Below are 21,722 nucleotides of genomic sequence, written 5' to 3' on the forward strand. Positions count from 1 at the left end.
AGTACTAACTTACTCCAAGGGTAATTATCCTTCATATTTAGAAGTTTGGAGGAAACTCAACAACTCTTCACTCAGCCTGGTTCCCCAAGAAACCCTTTGTTCTTTGAATAAAAATATGCTTGGTTAATTCTATTTCAGAAAACATTTGCAAGTGGTTTTATTTACAGTGGAGTTTAAATGCTTATCTAAATTCTGACATCTCAAGAGAACATTGTAACTGGACATGGACAGTTAAGAGTAATGAACAGGATGGCCTGAAGTGCTATTTCCATACAGAATCCACGCTTAGTTCAGTTTTATTCTTTGCAGGGTAAAGTAAAAAGACATCTGATTACACTGGTAAAAACTCAACCATAGGATTTAAATCTGTACTCAAAAAAAAAAAAAAAATACACTACACATGCAAAGGGAACAATATCCTGCTAATACAACTTCATTTGCTGCTGCATTTGTCTAATATTAACAATTATAAACAGAGCAGTGCAACTAGTATTTGGAACGATCCTTACAGTGTTAGAGTGTCAGGCACAAAACTTCACTTCTCTTCACACCACTGGTTTTCTTTGCGTACCTTAAACAAGATAAAGCTTTAATTAGATGCAGTGCTACACATGCTATGAACTTCTAAAAACTAATTAGACAAAAACAGTCCCAGTGGCATCCTGGATTACGCTCCTTTCCTGTAAAAAAAGGGTGACACTGGAAGAAATGCTGGATTTTTACTTGGATGGTTGAAATTAATTTTTGTAAAATATTTACCATTCAGATTGAGAAGTTACTGAAGATAATATATGCATCTTTCAACTACTTCCTAAGATAAAACTACTCCTGAGTAGAACATGCAGGCTAATTAACTGGTCATCTTACTATACATCAGCAGCTGGCTGCTGACACGTCTCTGTGGCCCCTGGGGGAAGGAGGGCAGCGGGTCTCTGTACACTGCCTGCGTCCACAAGCACCGCCTCCGCAGCTCCCATTGGCCAGCTCCTGGACAATGGGAGCTGCAGGGACAGTGCTGGGGGTGGGGGCAGCACACAGAGCTGCCTTCCCCCCACCCAAGGGGCCAGAGACATGCCAGAAGCCAGCTGCTTCTGAGAGCGGTGTGGGGCCATGGCAGGCAGGCCGCCTGCCTGCCTGAGCCCCGCTGGACTTTTAGCGACCCAGAGATCGCGATCAACTGGCAGAGGCTCCACGGGTTGGTGACCACTGCTATACATGATTTAGGAAGAGCTGAAGTGCATTGACTTCACACTCAAGTTCTTCACACACTGTTCAATGATGTTTGCAGCTTCTATAGTACTCTGCTTAAAATGATCATTCAACAACCATTTTTAAGGTAGACCATAAAGCACAGCTTGTTTTATTTAACTCTTTGAAAGGCCTTATTAGGGAAATTCTGAGCAGCTTGAATCTTCGTAGGTGGGTGCCCCAACACACCTTCAGCTTTACTGTTTAGGCTTTTGAAAGGGCAACAAAGGACTATTTATGGCAACCCAGAATATCCTATTACTGGTTTAGCTTCAGTGATTTACTTAGGGTTTGTCTACTCTATGGAGGCTACAGCACCATAGCTGTGCCACTGTAACCCCACAGTGCAGACATACTACAGTGATAAAAGGGTTTTTTTCTGTCACTGTACTAACTCTATCTCCCTGAGTGGCAGCAGCTAGGTTGAGGGAAACGTTCCCTCAACCTAGCTGCAGCTAACACCAGGGTTTAGGTCAGCAGAGCTACCTTACTCCAGCTATGTTACTCAGGGGATGGGAAATTTTTTTCCCCCACACCCGAGTGATATAGGTCAATCTACATTTTAAGTGTAAATCTGACCTTCGTCAAAAAAGTTTAGCAAGTCTGACACGGTGATATTAATTCACTTGTGAAAAGTGAACATGCTAGACAACATTAACTTGTAAGGGTATGTCTACACAGGGATAAGAAACCTGCAGCACAGCTGCAGCTGGCCTAGGTCAGCTAACTTGGGCTTGCAGGGCTCTGGTTGTGGGGCTAAAAACTGCTATATAGATGCTCAGGCTGGAGCCTGAGCTCTAGGACTCTCCACCCTCCCAAGGTCCCAGAGCTTGGGCTCCAGCCCGAGCTCAACCCTCTACTCAGTGATTTGTCAGCTCCGGGGCCCTAGCCCCAAAAGCCTAGTCAGCTGATCTGGGCCAGCCACAGGGTACGTCTACACAGGGATAAACTTAAGTGGCAAGTTAATTGGGGCACCAATTCTAGCACAATTGCTTTACACTTTAACATTTAGACCAAAAATCCTAGTTTTACCTGGGAAGTCTGTGGGTTGAAACACATTAGCTATAACACTCGTGTGGCTACTTCAATGTATAAGCAATCCAGAATTTAATGAAACCCAGACTATGGAGTACCTGTGCTTCTTCCTCTTCAGTGAAGTCATTCTTGATATTGAAGGTCTTGCGAATTTCTTCTGGAGTTTTCCCCTTAATCATATTTGCAACAGTCTTGCATGTGACATCAAGCAAACCTTTAATGTCTAAGTAATTTGCAGCCTGCAGAAAGAGTCACCAGATTTAAAGTTAATGTTCTGCCTCTTTGGATGTACAACCTTAAACCAAATACAGGCTACTTTTGTTTTATGATAAATGCATTACTGTAGGTACCTCGTTACAGCAAGTGTTTAAGTATATTGGACAGGGCAGTCCTAGTTGAATGGTTCACAATAGTTCTAAGCAAACTAAGAAATTTGAGACATTCTTGTTAGAAAAGGCTTATAGAAGCCTATGAACACGGAGGTCTTCAGGGCAGCCAGTTGGTTATCCAAGCAATACAGACATTGCCTGTACTAAGTGCGCACCAACTTACATACCATTAGGGTCAAGGGGAACTAGGCCTCAAAACATTAAGACTGAATTTTGAAGTTAGAAGTGGGTTCAGGCTGCTGAACAGAATCTAGTACACAATCCTATTCCAAATGAAGGAAGGAAGTTACCATGTCTGCGACAAACTTGACTCAGAAGACCCAATTCTGAACTTGAGTGCAAAGCTAAACATCAAATTTGTACTTGGGTCTGCAAGTGTAGATTGGGCTGCTTAGTATTAGGTAAGTATTTGAAGAATGTCCACAACACTTATCTTGAATGATTTTACTATGAACTGGGGAAAGTTAGACCAATTCCACCACTTCTAGGTACACCACCAAGATAAAGTTCAGAAGTCTAGAGAATGTCTGAAGAGAGCATCTAATGGAACATGGACACCCACCAGGATAAGTTCAAAAAGTGTTCCTTGGTCTACTTTCAGGAATTCTTGGTCCCACACAGGGATGTCATCTGTTCGTTTTTCCTTGTTCTCATCGTCCTCAGGGGGAGGTGGATCATCCTTGTGGTGGGTGCACCATTGGATCACCTGATATTAAGACATTCAAATCAATATAAAAAAAAACTGTCCTTAAGCATTCTCATCAGCTCTGTTTAGACTGACTTCAGATTACAGGAACAGTTACTTTCCCAAAACTGCAAAAAATCCACAAAATCTTGGACACAATGTGCTGTGTCAGTGCTATTTGTGCCAGATAGTAAGACATGTACAGACCCAACAGTCTTAAATACAAGACCCTGGAATTTCAAAGCCTTTTAAAATCCTGTTGAGTGTGCCTGGTAATGAAAGTCCGACACTTTGGTTCTCGAGATTTCCCAGAAGGTATTTGAGCAGATTTACATTTGCATTAGTGCACGGTCTAATCAAACATAGCATTAACATTAAGAGCACAGTTCTAACACAAGAGGGTTTAAGTATGACCTTCTCCCTACAGTTGAGAAATGCAGATTAGTTTTCTTGTTTAAGCAAACTACCACCTATTGGCAGACAGCATGGTCAGGCATTAGTGCTACTCTGTATAAAAGATTATGCATTTGTATTAGGGAGAAAACAAGTAGTTAATCTACTAATATTACATTTTTTATTTAATCTGAATTTTGACTAGTGAAGTGTTACCTAAGAACTGCACAAGGAATAGGGGTTGCCTGCTCTTATAATCTCCTTTTGCACTCTGGCTAGGAGTTTATAACACACTGTCCTAGCCTCACTGGTCAAATGCAGCTTATTATAGAACTAACCCAATTCATTTCAAACATGGAAATTGGTTCAGACTCTTCCAACACAATGCAGACAGAGTCCTCAAAGAGACCTGACCTGCAAATTTGTTCCTCCTTTCATTTCACCTAGTAACAATAGATTCCAGCCAGTGCATTTAATGATCTGAACATGAGTCTCCCCATCTTTCATTTCAATTTGGTGTGCTCAAGTGAGTCCTCAGATAACACCAGCTGTAGACTTCTTGTGGAGAACCCCAGGACAAGAACAATGAGGGAGTGGATGGCGAGTTTGGTGCACAGCATAGTAGGTCTGGCAACAGCTATTACCACTGCTACTGTTTTATCTGTATGATTTACAGGAAAAAAATCTCATCTAGAAATTTAAACTGCAGTTCAACAAATCCTGCTTTTGACTGATAAGCAGTTTATGTTCTAAAAAATGTAACTGGTACACAAGAAAGTTTGTGTTTAAATCTAGTATTTCCAGTTCCCATTAAGTGATGGCTCAATCTACACATTTTTGTAGTTCAAAGCTACTAACAGCACCTTGGTAGCATCTTACCTTTTTTAATATAGCTGCATTAACATTTGGAAGAGGAACTGGGTCATCATCTCCTTCATCATCCATTCCCAGATCTAAGAATGGAAAGAAGATTTAGATACTGTAACTTGCCATTCACTCATTTTTCTGAAATTCAGATGGCTTCATCAATCCACAACTACAGTATATAATTCTGATACAGAAGGTTGCTAAACTACTCAATTTGTATTCAGATTATGGTTCTCCTATTGCTAAAGTAGGAAGTTAAGCATGGTTAGACAAGGCTTCATAATACCACGGCTGCATCACTTTTACATGCTATGTAACAGAATGCTCATCATACTCATGTAGCTAATATTTTTATTTATATTATATATACTGATGCATGTATGTTTCCTTATTCACGAGGCTATTAAATTGCCATTAGATGTTCTTTTCCATCCCTATTTCACTGTAATCCCACTATTAACAGTGTTGGATAATTGGAAGGAAAACTCTTTAGCCACTACCAGCTTTTAGGTCCCAAATTTGCTATAAGCGTTCCAAAAAAGAATTCCCTTTGAATCTACTATTAAGTGAGATCTTAAAGAGCTACTGTATGAACTACAAACCATACTTTGTCCTCTCTGCAGGATCAGTTAATACTGTAGCCATAGAGATTCTGGGTATTTGGCTTACAAGGCATTGTATATTGAAACATAAAAGCCATATTAGTTTCCAGAGACAAGGTGGGTAAAGATATTACCTCACCCACCTTGTGCCTCAAATATTCCGGGTCTGATACAGCTACAACACTGTATACAACAGTTAATTTCCACTCTATTTGAGGCAATGACAAATCACTTGACCACATTAAGAAAAATCCTTTAGGGAATGTGGTAAAACCAATCACCACTGTTTAAAAAAATTCAGAGTATACTTGAGACATGTGTTAAACACATTTATGCTCTACTGAGTCATCAAATTCAGAATTAAGTGACTAACAGCATCATGTAGAGAATATTGAAAGCACACTGCAATTCACAAAGTAGACTTTAATCCATACCTGGATTGAACTACACAGGATAAATACCACATTAAGGTAACTGCCCTGATTAAAATGATGCACCATACCATTTTATTGCAAAGCAAGATATCAGAATTGGTATGTTATCTTAGTTTGAGTGCCCTGTATAAGGGTATGAAGCCATGTAAAGCGATGCATAAAATTATCTATGCATTTGATGAATAACTGATCTGCATCATCCAAATACATTAAGAAATTAACTTAGTTAGAATACACCACTGTTGCACCTGCACCACCACCACCACCACCTCCTCAAAGCAAGCCTAAACAGTGGCTAACATGCCAATGTCCTACCTACACTGGCACTCCACAATTACCACTATTGGGAGATTTTAAACAGAAATGCTACTGTTTATCCAAGTCTACTTGCAGTAATGAGCTATAACAGGTATTGTGTATTTCACTGGAAACTTCAAATATACTTCATTGAATGCAGTGACATATATAGGTGCAGCGAGAGAAGCTAGTTGTCAAAGTGTTGGACTGTGGAATGAAGAATTTAAACACTCCAAGGAAGAGAGCAGATATGTCCTGGCTGAAGCCTCTAGCACCCCCTAACTAGGAAAGACTGCCTCCTGCTTTCTTGGTGTCAAAACCCTATCTGTCCCTCCATCCCCCTTTCAACCCTCCAGTTTCTCCTCCTGCTCCCCTTTGGAGAGATAATTCTGCATTATCAGCATATGAATCTGCAGCACAGATGTCTGGGAGCAATAGAGAGTGTTTTATTGGCACAAGGGATTCTAAAGCAGTAAGAGGCAGTGCCATGTAATTCCAGAGTTCCCAATACATGGTTTGTCTAGTGTGCTACTTCTGATTTTCAATGTAAACCAAAAGCCACTGATAACATTGAAGAGTTTAACAATTTTCTGAACTCTAAAAGCGGCAAGATCCCTTTGGATGGGCTTACCAAGCAACTGCATTCTCTGCCACCTGCTGAGAGAACTTTTATAACTTCCTGCTCATGTTTTCCAAATTTTGTTTATTGGTCACGCAGAGCAGCACCACACTAAGCAGCTTGTGGTGGTGTTATAAGGTGGAAATGACAGACAAACAGTAAAAAAATAAAAAAAATACAATTTTAAATGTTTATAGTATTTTATCCTGTCTCTCTCATTGCTAAAAACAATTTCTACTTGAGGGTATGCAGTCTGTTCAGCTAGATCTATAAGAGTCATTTCTAGAAGTTAAGGTACTAACGTATTCATTTCTAATGTTTGGGATTTTGCGTGTAACAGCACGGACAGGCATCCCTATTGAGAAGGATTAGGCATAGTTTGCTGTACATACAGACCATCTGGTAGACTTGCACAGATGTTTTTGTTTGCAATTTGTGTCAGTGGGAGATCAGAGCTAAGCATTATCCTGAATAATTTAACTGCTTTCACAAATGAGAGACAAAAGGTTTCTGCTTTAATTTTCCATGTATTGAGACTTTCTGAAGTCTCATCCAGTGCTCCAACATATGAAGGCGAGATCCACTGTATTTGGAGCTGACCAAGCCATCCAGTCTGTCCATCTTTGCAGTATCTACTATAGTTTAACATATTAAAACAGTAAGCTAAGGCTGCATGCAAATGAAGGTAGGTGGCTTGTGTTTTTATGAACCTCCTTTCTCGAAAAGTGTTGGAACTACACAAGACTAGAATATTCAGGGGACATAAGCATTTTAAAGGGCTTTTGCCTAAGAGTCCGTATAACCTAGACTAGAACTGCTGTTAAATGTCAATACATTTGTAACTTTTGGTTCTGTTCCTAACACTCCACATAGGAATGCCAGCTTTCCTTATACCCCCCTACTGGCTTCAGGCAATATCTAGATGGCACTTTTAGGTGACTGCCTCAGCCAGCTGCAGGGTGGATAAAAATCATTGATTTAAAAAAACCACACACCTGATTTTTTTTTATTTAAAAATTTTTTCCCCCCTCAAAAAGCATTTTATCAAAATCTGATCTAAAGATAGTTTTAATTAGGATACATTATAGCTCAAAGATCTCTCATCATGGAATCGGGATTATAAATTCTATAGTATGAGAATATATTCAAGTTTTGTAAATGAGTTACAATAGTTCATGGATTAGGGACCCAATCTTATGGGGTTCCAGGGGCTTCTGTATAGATTATTTAGGTTAATCTTTCTTAGTGTGACCAGACAGCAAGTGTGAAAAATCAGGGGGGGGGGGGGGGAAAAGAGAGAAAAAGGTGCCTATATAAGAAAAAGACCCAAAAATCGGGACTGTCCCTATAAAATCGGGACATAGGGTCACCCTAATCTTTTTATCTACCCTATTGGACTCAGTGCTCAGTCTAGAAGATACCATCAGAGAAGCTTAATTTTGCAATTCTCAAACTGTGGATTTGGGTCTCCAGAGATAACATGCTTGTTAACGGCAAAAATGTTTTTAAATAAATAAGAGGTGAGAAACAGACCTCAACCCTATTGTCCCTCTGTAAATTTATGTACACAGTCAATCTCTTACCTCTCTCTAAAAGTGCAAAGTTTCAAAAAGTTCAATGAACAGAAGATTGTTAGGGGCGGAAAAGATCTGGACAAGAAGAAGAAGCCTGGAGATAAATGTGAGAAGGGAGGGACAGGCAGTAGAAACAAAAGTGAAACTGTTTAAGCAGCATATTCCAGAAGTCTTGAGGTCTTTATGAGTGTAGCATTCATTGATTTGAGATCTACCATATCATTCTCTCACTAGAAGGGAAAAAACTATAATGGCAGCAGGCTGTAAAAGAGACCCAGTTTGAGAATAAGAACCATTCAAGAAATACGTTTGCTTAGGGTTACCATATTAAAGGTTTTTAAAAAGAGGACACACCACAGGGCCCTGGCCCTGCCCCACCCCTAAACCTTCCCCGCCCCAGCGCCACCCCAACTCCGCCCCTTCCCCAAAGTCCCCGCCCCAACTCTGCCCCCTCCCGAGTGCCCCGCATTTCCCCTCCTCCTCCCTCCCAGCCACGCGAAAAGGGCTGCCTGAGTGCTACCAGCTTCGCGGTTTGCCGGGCAGCCCCCAGACCTCCAGACCCTGCGCCCCCGGCCGGGCACTTCCCCTCCCGGGCTCTGGCGGCGCTGGGGAAGCGCCCGGCTCGGGGCGCAGGGTCTGGAGGCTGCCCGGCAAACCGTGAAGCCGGTAGCACTCTGGCAGCTCCGCTCTTCAGCTACACAGAGCTGAGGTGTCTGGGGGGGAGCAGCAGCAGCAGCCGGGAATCCGCCTGCAGCTCAGGTAAGCAGGGGACTGGGGCAGGGATGCCGGCATTTTCCCAGATATGTTCGGCTTTTTGGCAATTCCCCCCGGAAGGGAATTTGAGCACCAAAAAGCCGGACATGTCCGGGAAAATCCGGACGTATGGTAACCCTACGTTTGCTGATGTTTTGAAGACAGTCACACCAGCGAACTGGTGGAAGTCACTTAAGAACTTGGATTTAGAGACTGTTGAAGTGATAATCTCACTTTTAACAGCAGTAGCTTCGTCTGCCGGTGTAGAAAGAATATTTTCTTCCTTTGGATGAATTCATTCCAAGTTGAGAAATCATTTGGGACCTGAAAAAGCAGGAATGCTTGTTTTTCTTTTCCAGATTATGAACAAACAGGAAAATGAAGGTAAAGATGACGGAGTTAGCTGCAGAAGCCAATATTTTAAGTTTCTCAGGTTGATCTGGCTGACGCAGATTTTTTTGTTTATTTTCATTTAACTAATTTTAGTTAAAAACAAACCTGATTTTAAAAAACCTGACTTTTTAAATTCAAAATTCATGTTTGTTTTGTTAAAATATTATATCTTTGCTGTTGAAGAAAAGAATCCAGAACACATAACATTGTTGTTTTAGTTAAATAAAACAATTTAAATGTCTGTCTAGTGATGTTCTCCTCCTAATACAGCATGGAAAGAAAATCCTCCAAATATTAATGATTAACCTGTTGAATTGGAGATAGTTCCCCTCCCAATGACTTCATAAATATCTGCTTCACTTATCTTCGGTAAATGAAATAACCAAACAATCATTCATTTTCTGTTATAGATGTAAAACTAATTTGAAAAGTTTTCAGAATAAATCACTTTAAAAAAAGGATAGTGTGTACCTTCTAAAAATGAAACCTACATCTATCTCTGAGTTGTGAAGAATATGTATTAAGGTTATAACAACCAACAAGAATGCACTTTTATGTAGAAATCATGATTAAATCAAGTCTTCCTGACTAGTGATTTAAATCAAATACACCCTTACCATGGTCGCCTCAGGTGTCAGACTGGGGGCGCGGGCGCCACTAGGACCCAGAGTGTAGAAAATTGTGTCTGCTGCTGGTGCATATATATGCTCTCTGCTCTAGATGCACAGAGATGGTGGAGTGCTGTGCTGGAGGAAGGAGGGCACAAGAGACATAACAGGTGGGCAGGCGAAAAGGTGAGAGGGAATAACAAAGCAGCAGGAGCTGCAGGGAGAGAGGAGGAGCTGCCTCTTATGTACCTCTCTAGCATCCCCAGGAGCCTGGACTGATTAACACCAGCTTCTCAGGGAGCTTCCTGTTTCCTGCTGCTTCCCTGAACCCACTTGAGGAGAACAGGCAGTCAGCTGTAGTAGGAGGAGCTGGATAGGCCCTTAAGATGCTGATATCTTCCATCACTCAGGCCCTGTTACCAGCCTGCTTATTTGTCCCCTTCAATTGAGTGTTGAGAGCCACTACAGCTGGCACAGAACAGCAGTCATGAGTGAAAGAAGAAAACGCCCCTCTGGGGCAGCATTCAGAAAGCGAAAGAAAGCAAAGGAAGCTTCTCTCTCTCTCAACAGGAAGGAGCTCTCCTGAGATACATAAACACAAATGTTCACGGTGAGCCTTCCGGCCCCAGTGAGAATGTGAGTGGTGAGGCTTGATCTTCCAGTTAGTCAGAGTGCAGGTGTCCTAGCAGCATCCATATCTCCATCTCAAATGGATGTAACCATGCACATTGCCGAAGAAAAGTGTAAATCAGAGAAGAGTGTGGTGAAGGCGCAAGAAACAGCTGCTGCTGAGTTTAGTTCCTGAAGTCTAGAAGATACAGGACTGTGGACCCACTTGAGCAGTAGCCTGAGGGACTTCCTTGTACTGCATGGGCCACAGCAAGTGAAAAAACTTCATGTTCCCCAAAGACAATGAAAATAGAAGTTTCCATCCAACACATTACTGGTGTGAAATCCCCAATGGTGACAAAAGTGGAGAGGCCATGGCTTATGTACTCAAAAACCCAGAATGCTGCATACTGTTTTCGTTGCAAACTCTTCCAGTCTAATGTTCCAGCCACATTGGGTTCTACAGGAACAAAGGACTGGAAAAATCTGGCATGCCATGAGAAGGCAGCAAATCACCAAGAGCATTCCATAGGTGGAAAGAGCTTGAGATGAGACTAAGGTTAAAGGCCACCATAGATGATCAGCATCAAGAGAAGATTGCATCAGAGTCTCTTTACTGGCAAAATGTTCTGAAAAGGCTCATTGCCATTGTGAGAATGCTTGTTACCCAAAACCTAGCACTGCATGGCACTTCAGATCAGCTGTATGTGCAAAACAATGGAAGCTTCCTTAAAATTGTGGAGCTGATGGCTGAGTTTGATGCTGTACTTCAGGAGCATCTAAGCAGAGTCACCAACAAAGAAATGTACACACACCACTACCTTGGAAAAACAACTCAAAATGAGATCACACAGTTACTGGCAACAAAAGAAACAGAAGATTGTTGCAGATCTGAAATCAGCAAGATATTACTCTGTTATTCTGGACTGCACACCTGACATCAGCCATACAGAACAAATGACTTTAATAGTGCGTTTGGTAACAACAACAGAACCTAGTGAAAATGTCCCCGCAATGGTGACTGTCAAAGAGCATTTTCTAGAATTTATTGACATTGATGATACTACAGGAGCTGGTATGACAAATGTGCTTCTTAAAAAGCTGGAAGATATGGGAATTGTGATAGCTGACATGAGAGGTCAGGGCTACGATAATGGTGCCAACATGAGAGGAAAGAACAGAGGAGTACAGACATGGATCCGAGAGTTAAACCCTCGAGCTTTTTTTGTCCCATGCAGTTCTCATTCATTGAGCTTGGTGGTCAGTGAATCAGCATCAACTTCTAGTGAGGCTGCTGAATTTTTTAATGTAATTCAAAGCATCTATGTATTTTTCTCTGCATCAACTCATTGATGGTAAATTTTGAAGCAACATCTGGGAACATCCTCTCTGACACTGAAACCACTGAGTGCCACACAATGGGAAAGTCAAGTGGGGGTGATAAAGCCTATCAAACACCAAATTGGGAAGATAGAGGATGCCATAGTTGCCATTATGGAGGATAGTGCTATGACAGGAACTGTTCGTGGGAGAACTGTGGCAGAGGGAAATGGAATCACCAGAAACGTACATAACTTCAAATTTCTGTGTGGCTTAGTGTTGTGGCATGACATACTGTCTGAAATAAATGTTGTAAGCAAGAGACTCCAAGGTGTTGACCTTGATATATCTGGAGCAATGGAACAACTGGACAAAGCAAAGTCATACCTACAGTCTTACTGGTCAGATGAGGGATTTCAAAAAATTCTGGAGAGTGCACAGAAGTTATTTTCCACACCCATTCAAGAATACAAGAATCACCGAAGACGACATTTTGATTACAAGGCACAGGATAATCCCATAAAAAAAAAGAGACCCCAAACAACAATTCAAAGTTGAATTCTTTAACCAGGTGCTAGATTGTGCAGTACAGTCAGTTGAACGTTTCACGCAGCTCAAGGAACACAGCAGTATATTTGGGATGTTCTAGCATATTCCAAAACTCCTCACTATACCTCAAGACCTACACCAGCAATGCAGCGCACTAGAGACAGTGTTGACATATGATGACATGCAAGATATTGATGTGAGTGATTTAGGTGATGAACTGAAAGCCCTTTCAAGATACATTTCAGCAGGATCAACTCCAAAGGCTGTTCTGGAATACATGTGCACAAAGATGACGACCACCCTCTTTCCAAATGCTTTTGTTGCTCTGCGCATACTTCTAACACTTCCTGTAACAGCTGCTGGTGGAGAATGCAGCTTTTCCAAGCTGAAGTTAATAAAGAACACATCTATGCTCCACAATGACACAGGAGAGGCTGGTTGGCCTTGCAACCATCTCAATAGAGCATGAGCTGGCCCAGACTTTGGACCTTCAGGAAGCAGTTCAAATCTTTGCAACCAAGGAGGCACGGAAAGCACCATTTTGATTCTTCAAACAGATAAAAATACCAGTGTTTACTATGCAGACAAGAAAAATTAACTTTCAAATTCCTGAACAGCAAATGTAAGTTTTATTTAAAATTTTTGAACAAGGCATTTTAATTTGTTAGTTCTCCTTTATTGGGGTAGGAAGCAGAGCAGTACCATGAGAGAAGTAGAACAGGAAGAAGGCAGAATTGAGACCTTTCAAAGTTTTGGCCCAAGCAAGGGTGCATGGGGTCGTCATTTGAGCTCCCCGTCTGAGGTGCCAAAATGTTGTGGGCTGGCCCTGCAGCTGCTCAAAGGTATTACGGTCTTCTCCCCAACTGCCTCACAAGAAGGCAAGACAGACTTCAAACCTCAAGGATAAAAACAGGAACGCTAGCTATCTAAGAAACAAGTTGCCTAAATAAAACCAACATGGAAAAATTGAACGGAAACAAGAAAAATGGTATGCATCATCTAACCTTTACTCTGTATGAGGTACACTAGAAAAAGCAGTCTTTTACAAGTTTTAAATATGTATCCTTTCTCCCCACTAACATTGGTGGCACAGAGCAGGTCAGACGGGCTCCCCCAGTTTCTAGTGTATTGCCACACCCGCACTGCAAGAATATAGTCTGATCCTCAATGTTCAAGAGGTAGCCCGTTTCCATAAACCCAAGCACTTGAACAAAAGTATTTAGATAGACATCACTCCTGAGAGAGTAAATTTAAAACAAATTTAATTCAGACTCTCACTATTGTAATCACTGATCAAGTAAATGGTTCCCCCTATTGTACTTATTTTGGTAAAAGGCTTTTTGAAGGCTTATCCACAAATTAGTTGTGCAGAAGTCCAAATTAGCATCTTAAGAGGACTTCTAACAGTCAGCCTGAGGATGTGAGTGTGAATGCAAATTTGCCTTTCAGACTATCCCTGACCAAAACAGCTCAACCATGAAAACAGCTCACTGCCTATAAAAAGTTTATATTTCTTATTTTCAACTGTATTCGGTATGAATTTGACATTGACAAATTTGTCACAGTTGAGGAAATAACTGCATTTAGAAACAAGCATCTTTTCTGACATCTTAGGAAAAGATAAGAAATAAGACATGAATGAGTACTGTATAGGCCCTTTCTCTGAAGTAGTCGTTCAAGTGAACCAGCAGACTGGAGGGGGAAAGGGGAGGGGGAAAAAAAGACTACAGCACGTCTACAAGAGGGACTGTAGTTTGGAAGGAGACTGCCACCAGTGTCACAGGTGAAGGTTCATGATAGACACCCGGGGCAGACACTGCTCAAGGCCACTGGCACTTAACACCATGTCATAACTCTGCTCAAAACAGGCTAAAAGCAACAGTGATAAGGACTCCAGTGCTGAAGCCTTGTATGTACCAGGGCTTCCACCAACTGGTAATTTTGTGCCAAAGAAGCCTAATGTAGACTATTCCTGAGGGATTCTGTACCAAAAATAAAATAAAAATTCTGCAAACAGTATTTTAAAATTCTTCCAAATTTGTCAATAAATAAATGGAGGCTCCAGCATGGCAGTAGGGAGCTCAGGCCACTGGCTGAACAGAGGTGGGAGATAGTTCTGCAGCCCCCATGCACAGGACACGGCGGTGAGGCTGCACCCGACCCTGACAATGCAAGGGCCAGGTCTGTCCAAAAACACCTGGAGGCCTTGCCCCTCCAAATCAGGGCAGGCTCAGACTGGTAGGATCCAAATGTGGAGGGATCCAGGTGAGGTGAGAAGGCTTTGGGTGGGGCAGTCTGGGTGTAGTCGGCTCAGTGGAAGGCTGTGGGGGAGGATCTGGATTCACAGGAGCTTGTTGGGGGTGCCGGGGCAATGGGACTCTGCAGGGGGGGTCCAGGTGAAGGTGGTTGGAGGTCACAAGAGGCTATGCAGGGAAGAGCAGCTGCCTGTATAGTGACTGACCCTCCCCCCACAGCTGAAGGAGCAATGGGAGCAAGAAGCTGGGGTGGGCGAGATGCAGCGCTTCCAGCAGCCAGGGGAGGTTTCTGGTGGTGGGTCTGACCCAGCCCTGCCATTCCTTGCAGGGGAAGAGGAATTCCAGTACTCCCCCACCCCCTGACCAGCTGGGACTAGGATAGGCGCCACCAGTCTTGGCATTACCTCTCCGCCAGCTGCTCTAGGTGCCTGAAACAATGTGCCCGAGCTGCTGGGGAGGGATGTGACCGCTCTTACGGCTTCACTTTGCTTCCCCATCAGAAAGTCATTTTTCTGTGGGGAAGCAAAGAAATCTGAGGGGGACATGAATTCTACCCAAACGCAGTGATGTAAAATTCCCCCAGGAGTTGTAGACAAGGTTTAAGAGAAACACTCATACCACAGACATGTCAAATACAGAGGTGCATTTTGCAGAGGCTATGATGACACCACAACTTCTACAATAGAAAGTCTTACGAAAGAAAGATATCTTCCAGTTGATGTGAAAACTATCTAGTAGACTTGCACTGACAGTCTGTCCTCTGTTGTAAGCTGCCAACAGTGGGAGGTTAATGTATATGAGACCTTGAGACATACTGGGTATTTCAGTTTTAAAAAGCAGCAGCAGCAAACAGTTAAAGATTCAGACACTAGGGCCAGTGATACACCTATCACCATTTACTTTTTTTTTTTTTTTAAACACTTTCATCTCTTAGCTTTGATGTTTAAGTTATGTTTGTTGTACCTTAGTAGCCATCATACAAAGCCAGTAAATTCAACCGATAATAGAAGTGTTTTGTAGAGATCAACTATTTAGCATGATCACATGCCTAGAATCAATTTGTTACACTTGCCTACCACCACAAATCAGTACCTGTACTTTAGATCTAAATATCCAAGTAGGTTGCACATCAAAACATCTCTATCTTACAACTACACCATAAGAACCTACACTTAAGAGTTACTTGCAAAAGTTTTTGCTTTGCTATTTGTGGTTGTACTAATCCCTTCTCTTACTACTATATCTGTGCCTAGGACAGTGCTTCCAAGAACCATTTAAGTGGAGTTGTGGTAATGCACCTCAGTTTTTAAAAATTCTGATTTGAGTGATGTTTCCTGGGACACTAGTTTGCAATAAGCTTTTATCTCAAATCTGCACTCTTACCTTCCAACATAGTCTTGATAGTTACAGATTGCTTTGCAATTTCAACGTCAACTTCAAAAATTTCTCCATCTGAACTCTGTAGTTTAATTGAAGGCATCTAAAACATGAGAAAGTCACCAGTTATTTTCATGCAATAGTTTGCAGAGAAGTTAGTGTAATACAAAGTGCTGTTCAAGTTATAAAAGCCATCTTTACCATTCACATTGCCTCTTCAAGACAAATGCCATCAAGATGAGACACTCCACTGTATATGGAAGGGCAAATGAAGTGTCCCCCATACCATCAGAGACATCTTTACAAAGTTTACTGTTTGGATAAGCAAGTCTTAATTCACTACTTCTAGATTAAAGCATCGGAGGATGAGAGAGTGGAAAAGGAGTAATCTAAGACTGATCTAAGCAATTAGGAAGTGTCTAATATGTTAAACAAGAGGCCAACACATTTCACATTTAAGTTTTAGGGCAATGATACAATGTGAATGAATGCCAGCCATATGTTGGCAGTACTACAGATGCAGTAGCATCCCTCCCTGGTCTTGAATATGGTTTTAAGTGATGCACCAAAACTTCCAAGTGCTCCCAAATACCAATGTCAAAATATTAAGATTAGTATCGTCCTTCAAATCTGCTAGCCCCTTCTGCCATCTGGTGACTATTCAGGTGCAGTTAGATCTCACAGCACTTTCAAAATTCTGGTTTCTTGGACAAGTCTCCCTCAAATGAAACAAGATTGACATATTACTGATATTGGAGAGCTTTCAGAACAGATACCGAGCAAGCTTTTTCCACCTGCCCCCACACTTACTGTTCAAGACATTACTTAATACATTGCTAGGTCTAGGGAAAAAAATGGATTTTAGAACATAAGTAAGTCAGTCTTAACAAGTTCAGGAACAACAACAATAAATTGTAAGATTACTGCTTCTTGTTGCAGCACGTGTGTTTGAGTTTCCTGGAGGTGTTCTATTAGGAGTCGGATTATCAAGCCTCACAAAACTGATCTTCCTAAGAGTTATGCTACAGCTCAAATACAAGTTATAGGCTTGATACAGGAGTTACGGGTGAGGTTCTATGGCTATGCAGATAGTCAGACTAGATGATAATGGTGCCTCACTGCCTTAAAAAAAAAAAAAAAAATCTATCTACCTACCTACAAGTCCTTCAAGTGCTTCTGAAGTCAGGCTACTTCAAATTTTAGAAACCGGCTTTAATTCATTACAACTAATGTGTAAACTGTATTAGTGAATTTCTCCAGTTAACAGCTAACAGAAGAAAGCAAGCTTGTTTCTATTGCAGTGTTAAAGAAGTAGTCTAGACTAATTGGTGCTATACTAGCTGTGAAAGTGATTTGCTTTAACAGGAAAGGTCTCTGAAGGCAGCTAACTTGGAGAAAAGCCTGTGTGAAGTCATTAGCCCTAGTGCCTTCGATGTCTCAAGACCTTTTTTGGTCATTTATTACCTATTTGTTATTTTGATTTGCAGAAGGATATCACAGTTTAGAGCTCCTTTAGTGGATATAAGAGAGCTAAGTCATGCATCATTTGATGCAGCCAATCCAGTTCAAAACCTGTTGGAAAAAGCTTTAGGGACAAAAGGTATAAAAAGGTTAGGGGGCCTAAGATTCCACAGACCCAAAATCTACTGCAATTAAAGCAGCTTACTGGCTGTATCCCTTTCAGCCAGCTCGCATTAACTGCTCCACAGCGCAGACTCTAGCATGTCAATACTGCTGATCCTGACTACTGCAAAAAAACCCAGCCCAATGAAGCCCAGCCAGTGCAGGTTATTAAGCAGCACGCAAGCTGAATATAGAACCTCATCTGAGAGGATGAGTGCAATCTCAATTTGTGTTTGGCAGAGTTAGAGCCAATCCTTTAACCCCATATGAAAATATTGTATCTTAAGTGGTATGGGTATTTTTGGATAGACTCAGACTCATGAGCACTGCATCTCTCATTGAAGTATGATACTGAATTATTGCTGCAATGTTACAACTATGGTTTCTCTTTTAAGAGTGCTGAATATTGATTCAATATTATTAAGCAGACCAGTCCTACAATGAGAAGTTAAGATTGCTCAAGTACAAATCTAGCTTCTTATTTGCTAGATATAAATATGACTTCACATCTAAAAACAGTTGCCCTGCAATCTCTTGCTTTTTTGGGTGGGGGAAAAAATCAGCGACAAGACAGGAAGTTTATTTTTGACTATTTGGACTTCCAAAGTTTCAAGGAAACTAAAATGCAGAAATTAAGTTATTGCTTCCAGTTTGTTTAGCGTCAATACAGCAAATTTCTACTAAGTGTAATTTGATTTACATCATAGCACTGCTTGTTCCATAAGCAGACTGAGTCAGCATTATTTTTAAATGCCCTATTTTCAGTCTAACTATGCTGAAATATTCAGTGAAGGGAGAGTTTCATACATCTAAGTATTTTAACTGTATGATGTCATAGAAATTACTGCTTATTGTGATCAGAAAATGCAAGACTTTCTTTAAACTGAAATGTTCATATTTGGGATTTACACTTCTCCCTTCATGTGAATGTTTTTTTAAAAGGAGCAATTTCAAGTTTATGTTTGTTATCAGAGTGACAGTATCAAGTTTTCTTGTATATTCAGTCTACATGCATGACAACTGCATTGACAAAATAGGTTGAGTAGTTATTAGCATGACCTGATTAACTATGACATTAAGCAGCACAGAATGTTTTCACAATGAATAGTTTAAAATTAACCACAGCATCTTGACATTATACCTATTTGGAGCTCATCAGCCAAAATTTAGTCATGTTAAGGTGCAACAAATGCAAGAAGTGTAAAATTAATTTTCATACATGTCTAGGTTGTACACGTCTAGGATTATTACATAATTCTACACGATGGGATATATCCATAGATTTTGCCTGATCAAATTCAGTCAATGCAAAACTATTTACATTAAAGTCAGTTTCACACATTAGTTTTAGTCCATAATTCAAATACACATTGATTACATCCCTTTAACAAACAGGGCTTTATGGTTAGAAGTCTTAATCAAAAGGACATTTTAAGTAGTTTAATTCTCATTATCAATCATGGAGATCAGGGTTTATACTTCGTTAGTAAAAAAGAGACTACCTCCTGGAAGAGAAGTATCATTTGCAGTGTAGAACTTGGAAAACAAGTTATCCTCAGATACCAGTACAGCACAGTGACTAAGCAGAACAGTGCAGAGCCTGTATTTGACAACACTTAATCGGGTAACTTTTGTTATTGTTATTGTTTTTAAGGGATGTACTTAAATTACAGCTCTGTGCTCACATTTTACTGGCCCTAGCTGCTCAGCTCAACCACTTACGGTATCTTTAGCCAACTCTGTGCCCTGCAAAGCTGTTAAAGCACGTACTCCGGGCTCTTCCCCTGCATTTCTCAGGCTCACACACAACACCCATTAATAAGGGCCACGTTTCAGTCACTTGTTTAACGGTTCTAGTCGCAAGGTCTGACACACACACACACACACACACTAGAGAAACGCGCCGTGGAGCCCAGGGCAACGCACAACACAGCAGAGCAGAGAGCAGACCGGGGGTTGTTTGCGTTTCAAGGGCTCAGAGGGAGCCTTCTACCCGAGCAGCATCGGGGGCAGGCCGGGCCGGCCTGCCCTTCGCCCAGGGAAGCCCGCGGCCCTCCCGCCATAAGTGGTACGAAGCCCCCTGGCCCCCGCCCCATTGGGAGGAAGAGGAGGCTCCCCAGGGAGCAGGCCGCAGCCCATAGCAACCACCTGCCGACACCTCCCCGCTCGCTTTCCTCCGCGCGGGGCCAGGCCTAGCTTCCCCCGGGCGGCCGCTGCGGCCTCCATCCCCGGCCTGGCCTAGAGCCCTCGCCCCGCCCAGCTCTGCTCCCGGGATTGCCAGCCCCACCGCGGGCAGGCGCAGCCCAGCTGGGGGGCGAGACCTGAGCCATCGGCCCTCACCGCGAGACGGCGCCCGGCTCTACGTCCCTCCGCGCTGACCGAGACCCGGCGGCAGCAGCTGCAGCTAGGGCCTGACTGCGGCGACGCCTTTTATAGCGCGGGGCGGGGCGGGACTCCGGGAGGTGGAAGACGAAGGACCCCCCCGCTGCCTCACAGACCAATTGTAGGTGTCCGCGCAGATCGCCTGACTGATCGTGAGGAAATGTAAAATGCAGCCCGCCCGCGGGACACAAACGCCTTCCTCACCTCCACTTTAGATACAGGGGAGCGAAGGGGAAGAGATTTCATGCATGTAAACGGATTGGGGGAGTTAAGTAACAGCTATGGCGTCTTTCAGGCAGAGGGTGCCCCTGTCAGAAAAGCTGCCTCACATGGCAACGGCAACAGCCTCATAGTGGATGGAGGGGGCTTACCCCAGCACGTGTTTGTTGCATGCCCCTTGCCAGTGCTGTGGACAGCCTTCAGTGCTAAGCCCCGTGTTGCCCTGTTCCCAGAGCCCAGCCTCTAGCCCGCAGCTTCTCATCTCCCCCTCTGCCTTCCTCCCCCACTAGGAGGGAGTAGTGCAGACTCCTCCAGGACTAGGCAGTCCTAGGTTCTGTTCCCAGTTCTCCCTGCATGGCTTTGGTCTATCTCATTCCACCTTAGCAAAATGGGAGGGATGATATTTCCATGGCAGGATTCATTAATCCCTGTCAGGCAGGGGCCACATCTTCCTATGAGTTTGTAGCATGATCCTGATCAGATCCTCGAACTGCAACCACTATACAAAATCATACTGATACTCCTCCAATGCAGTTTTCAAAATGTATCATAACAAATCTCAGGGCAGTTTGGACATGGTGGATGTTACTGAGCTAAACACCTCAGCCACTCTGTCCATCGGAACAAAATTCAGCCTCCTGCTCTAAAAACCAAAGACCCCTAACACTTGCACTAAAGGGAAATCTCCACCAGCTCTGTCAAGTGCACCTCATTTTCAGAGATTTAATCCCAAAGTTTCCTACCTTCTACACAAATTGGTGTCCCTCATTTTTATTGTGAGAGGAAAATTAATATTAAACAGGTTATAGCAAAGTTATTTTCACTATAAAAGAATGAAACCGACAACATTTTAAGATTCCTGTATGAATCATTTTTGTGTCCTTCATTTTGATTCTCTGACGCACACATTTGTGCCTCTGCAGGTGCATGATTTTCATTAACTGTAAACAGTATAGGGCCAATGCCACACAGTTGAGAGGTTCTGATTCTGGCCTGTGGAGGGAGGGGTTACTCAAAGGATTATGATTGCATAACTACATATATTTTACTCTATATTTTACTCAGAAGGCGGAATCAACTCTGCAAAGATTCATACCTCTGCTTTCAAGGTATTGTACTTAACTGCATGCATTGGGAGTGTAAAACAATGAAACTTGCAGTTGTCAATTCCTCTGAGCGAGCTAGGGTTACAATCATTGTCTGATGAAGGGAGCATGACAGAAACTAGGCTATTAAAAAAATTAACATTGAGGGCTGCGGATAAATTTGCTAAGCAGCAATTTAATCTAAAAGCTGCATGTCAGCTAAAATCCTCTTACATTAATGTGTTAATGCTGTCAATCGTTACATTAAACCCCAACTCCACTAAGGGAAATGCCATGTCTCTACTGCAGCACTTGATTTCTGAAGAAAGGTTGGCTCAGTCCCATCTCTTGCAAACAAATGCCCTAGAGCCCTCAGGCATCGTTCACAACATTAGTACTAGAATAA

The 21,722-nt window shown here is 42.3% G+C and overlaps 1 protein-coding gene across 1 annotated transcript; it reads right to left on the bottom strand.

The window, feature by feature from the left end:
• Positions 1 to 278: 278 nt before the first annotated feature.
• Positions 279 to 20,075, bottom strand: SKP1 (S-phase kinase associated protein 1). Its single transcript, XM_024205816.3, has 6 exons — positions 19,971 to 20,075; positions 16,014 to 16,110; positions 4,630 to 4,703; positions 3,235 to 3,378; positions 2,382 to 2,522; positions 279 to 571 (listed from the first exon to the last, which is right to left on the bottom strand). Exons 2-6 carry the CDS (start codon positions 16,108 to 16,110, stop codon positions 536 to 538), a joined length of 492 nt encoding a protein of 163 aa, XP_024061584.1. The 5' UTR covers positions 19,971 to 20,075; the 3' UTR covers positions 279 to 535.
• Between the last annotated feature and the right edge of the window lie 1,647 nt (positions 20,076 to 21,722).

Source organism: Terrapene carolina, unplaced genomic scaffold, assembly GCF_002925995.2.
Source record: "Terrapene carolina triunguis isolate 2854851 unplaced genomic scaffold, T_m_triunguis-2.0 Scaffold629, whole genome shotgun sequence".
NCBI classification, from domain to species: domain Eukaryota; kingdom Metazoa; phylum Chordata; order Testudines; family Emydidae; genus Terrapene; species Terrapene triunguis.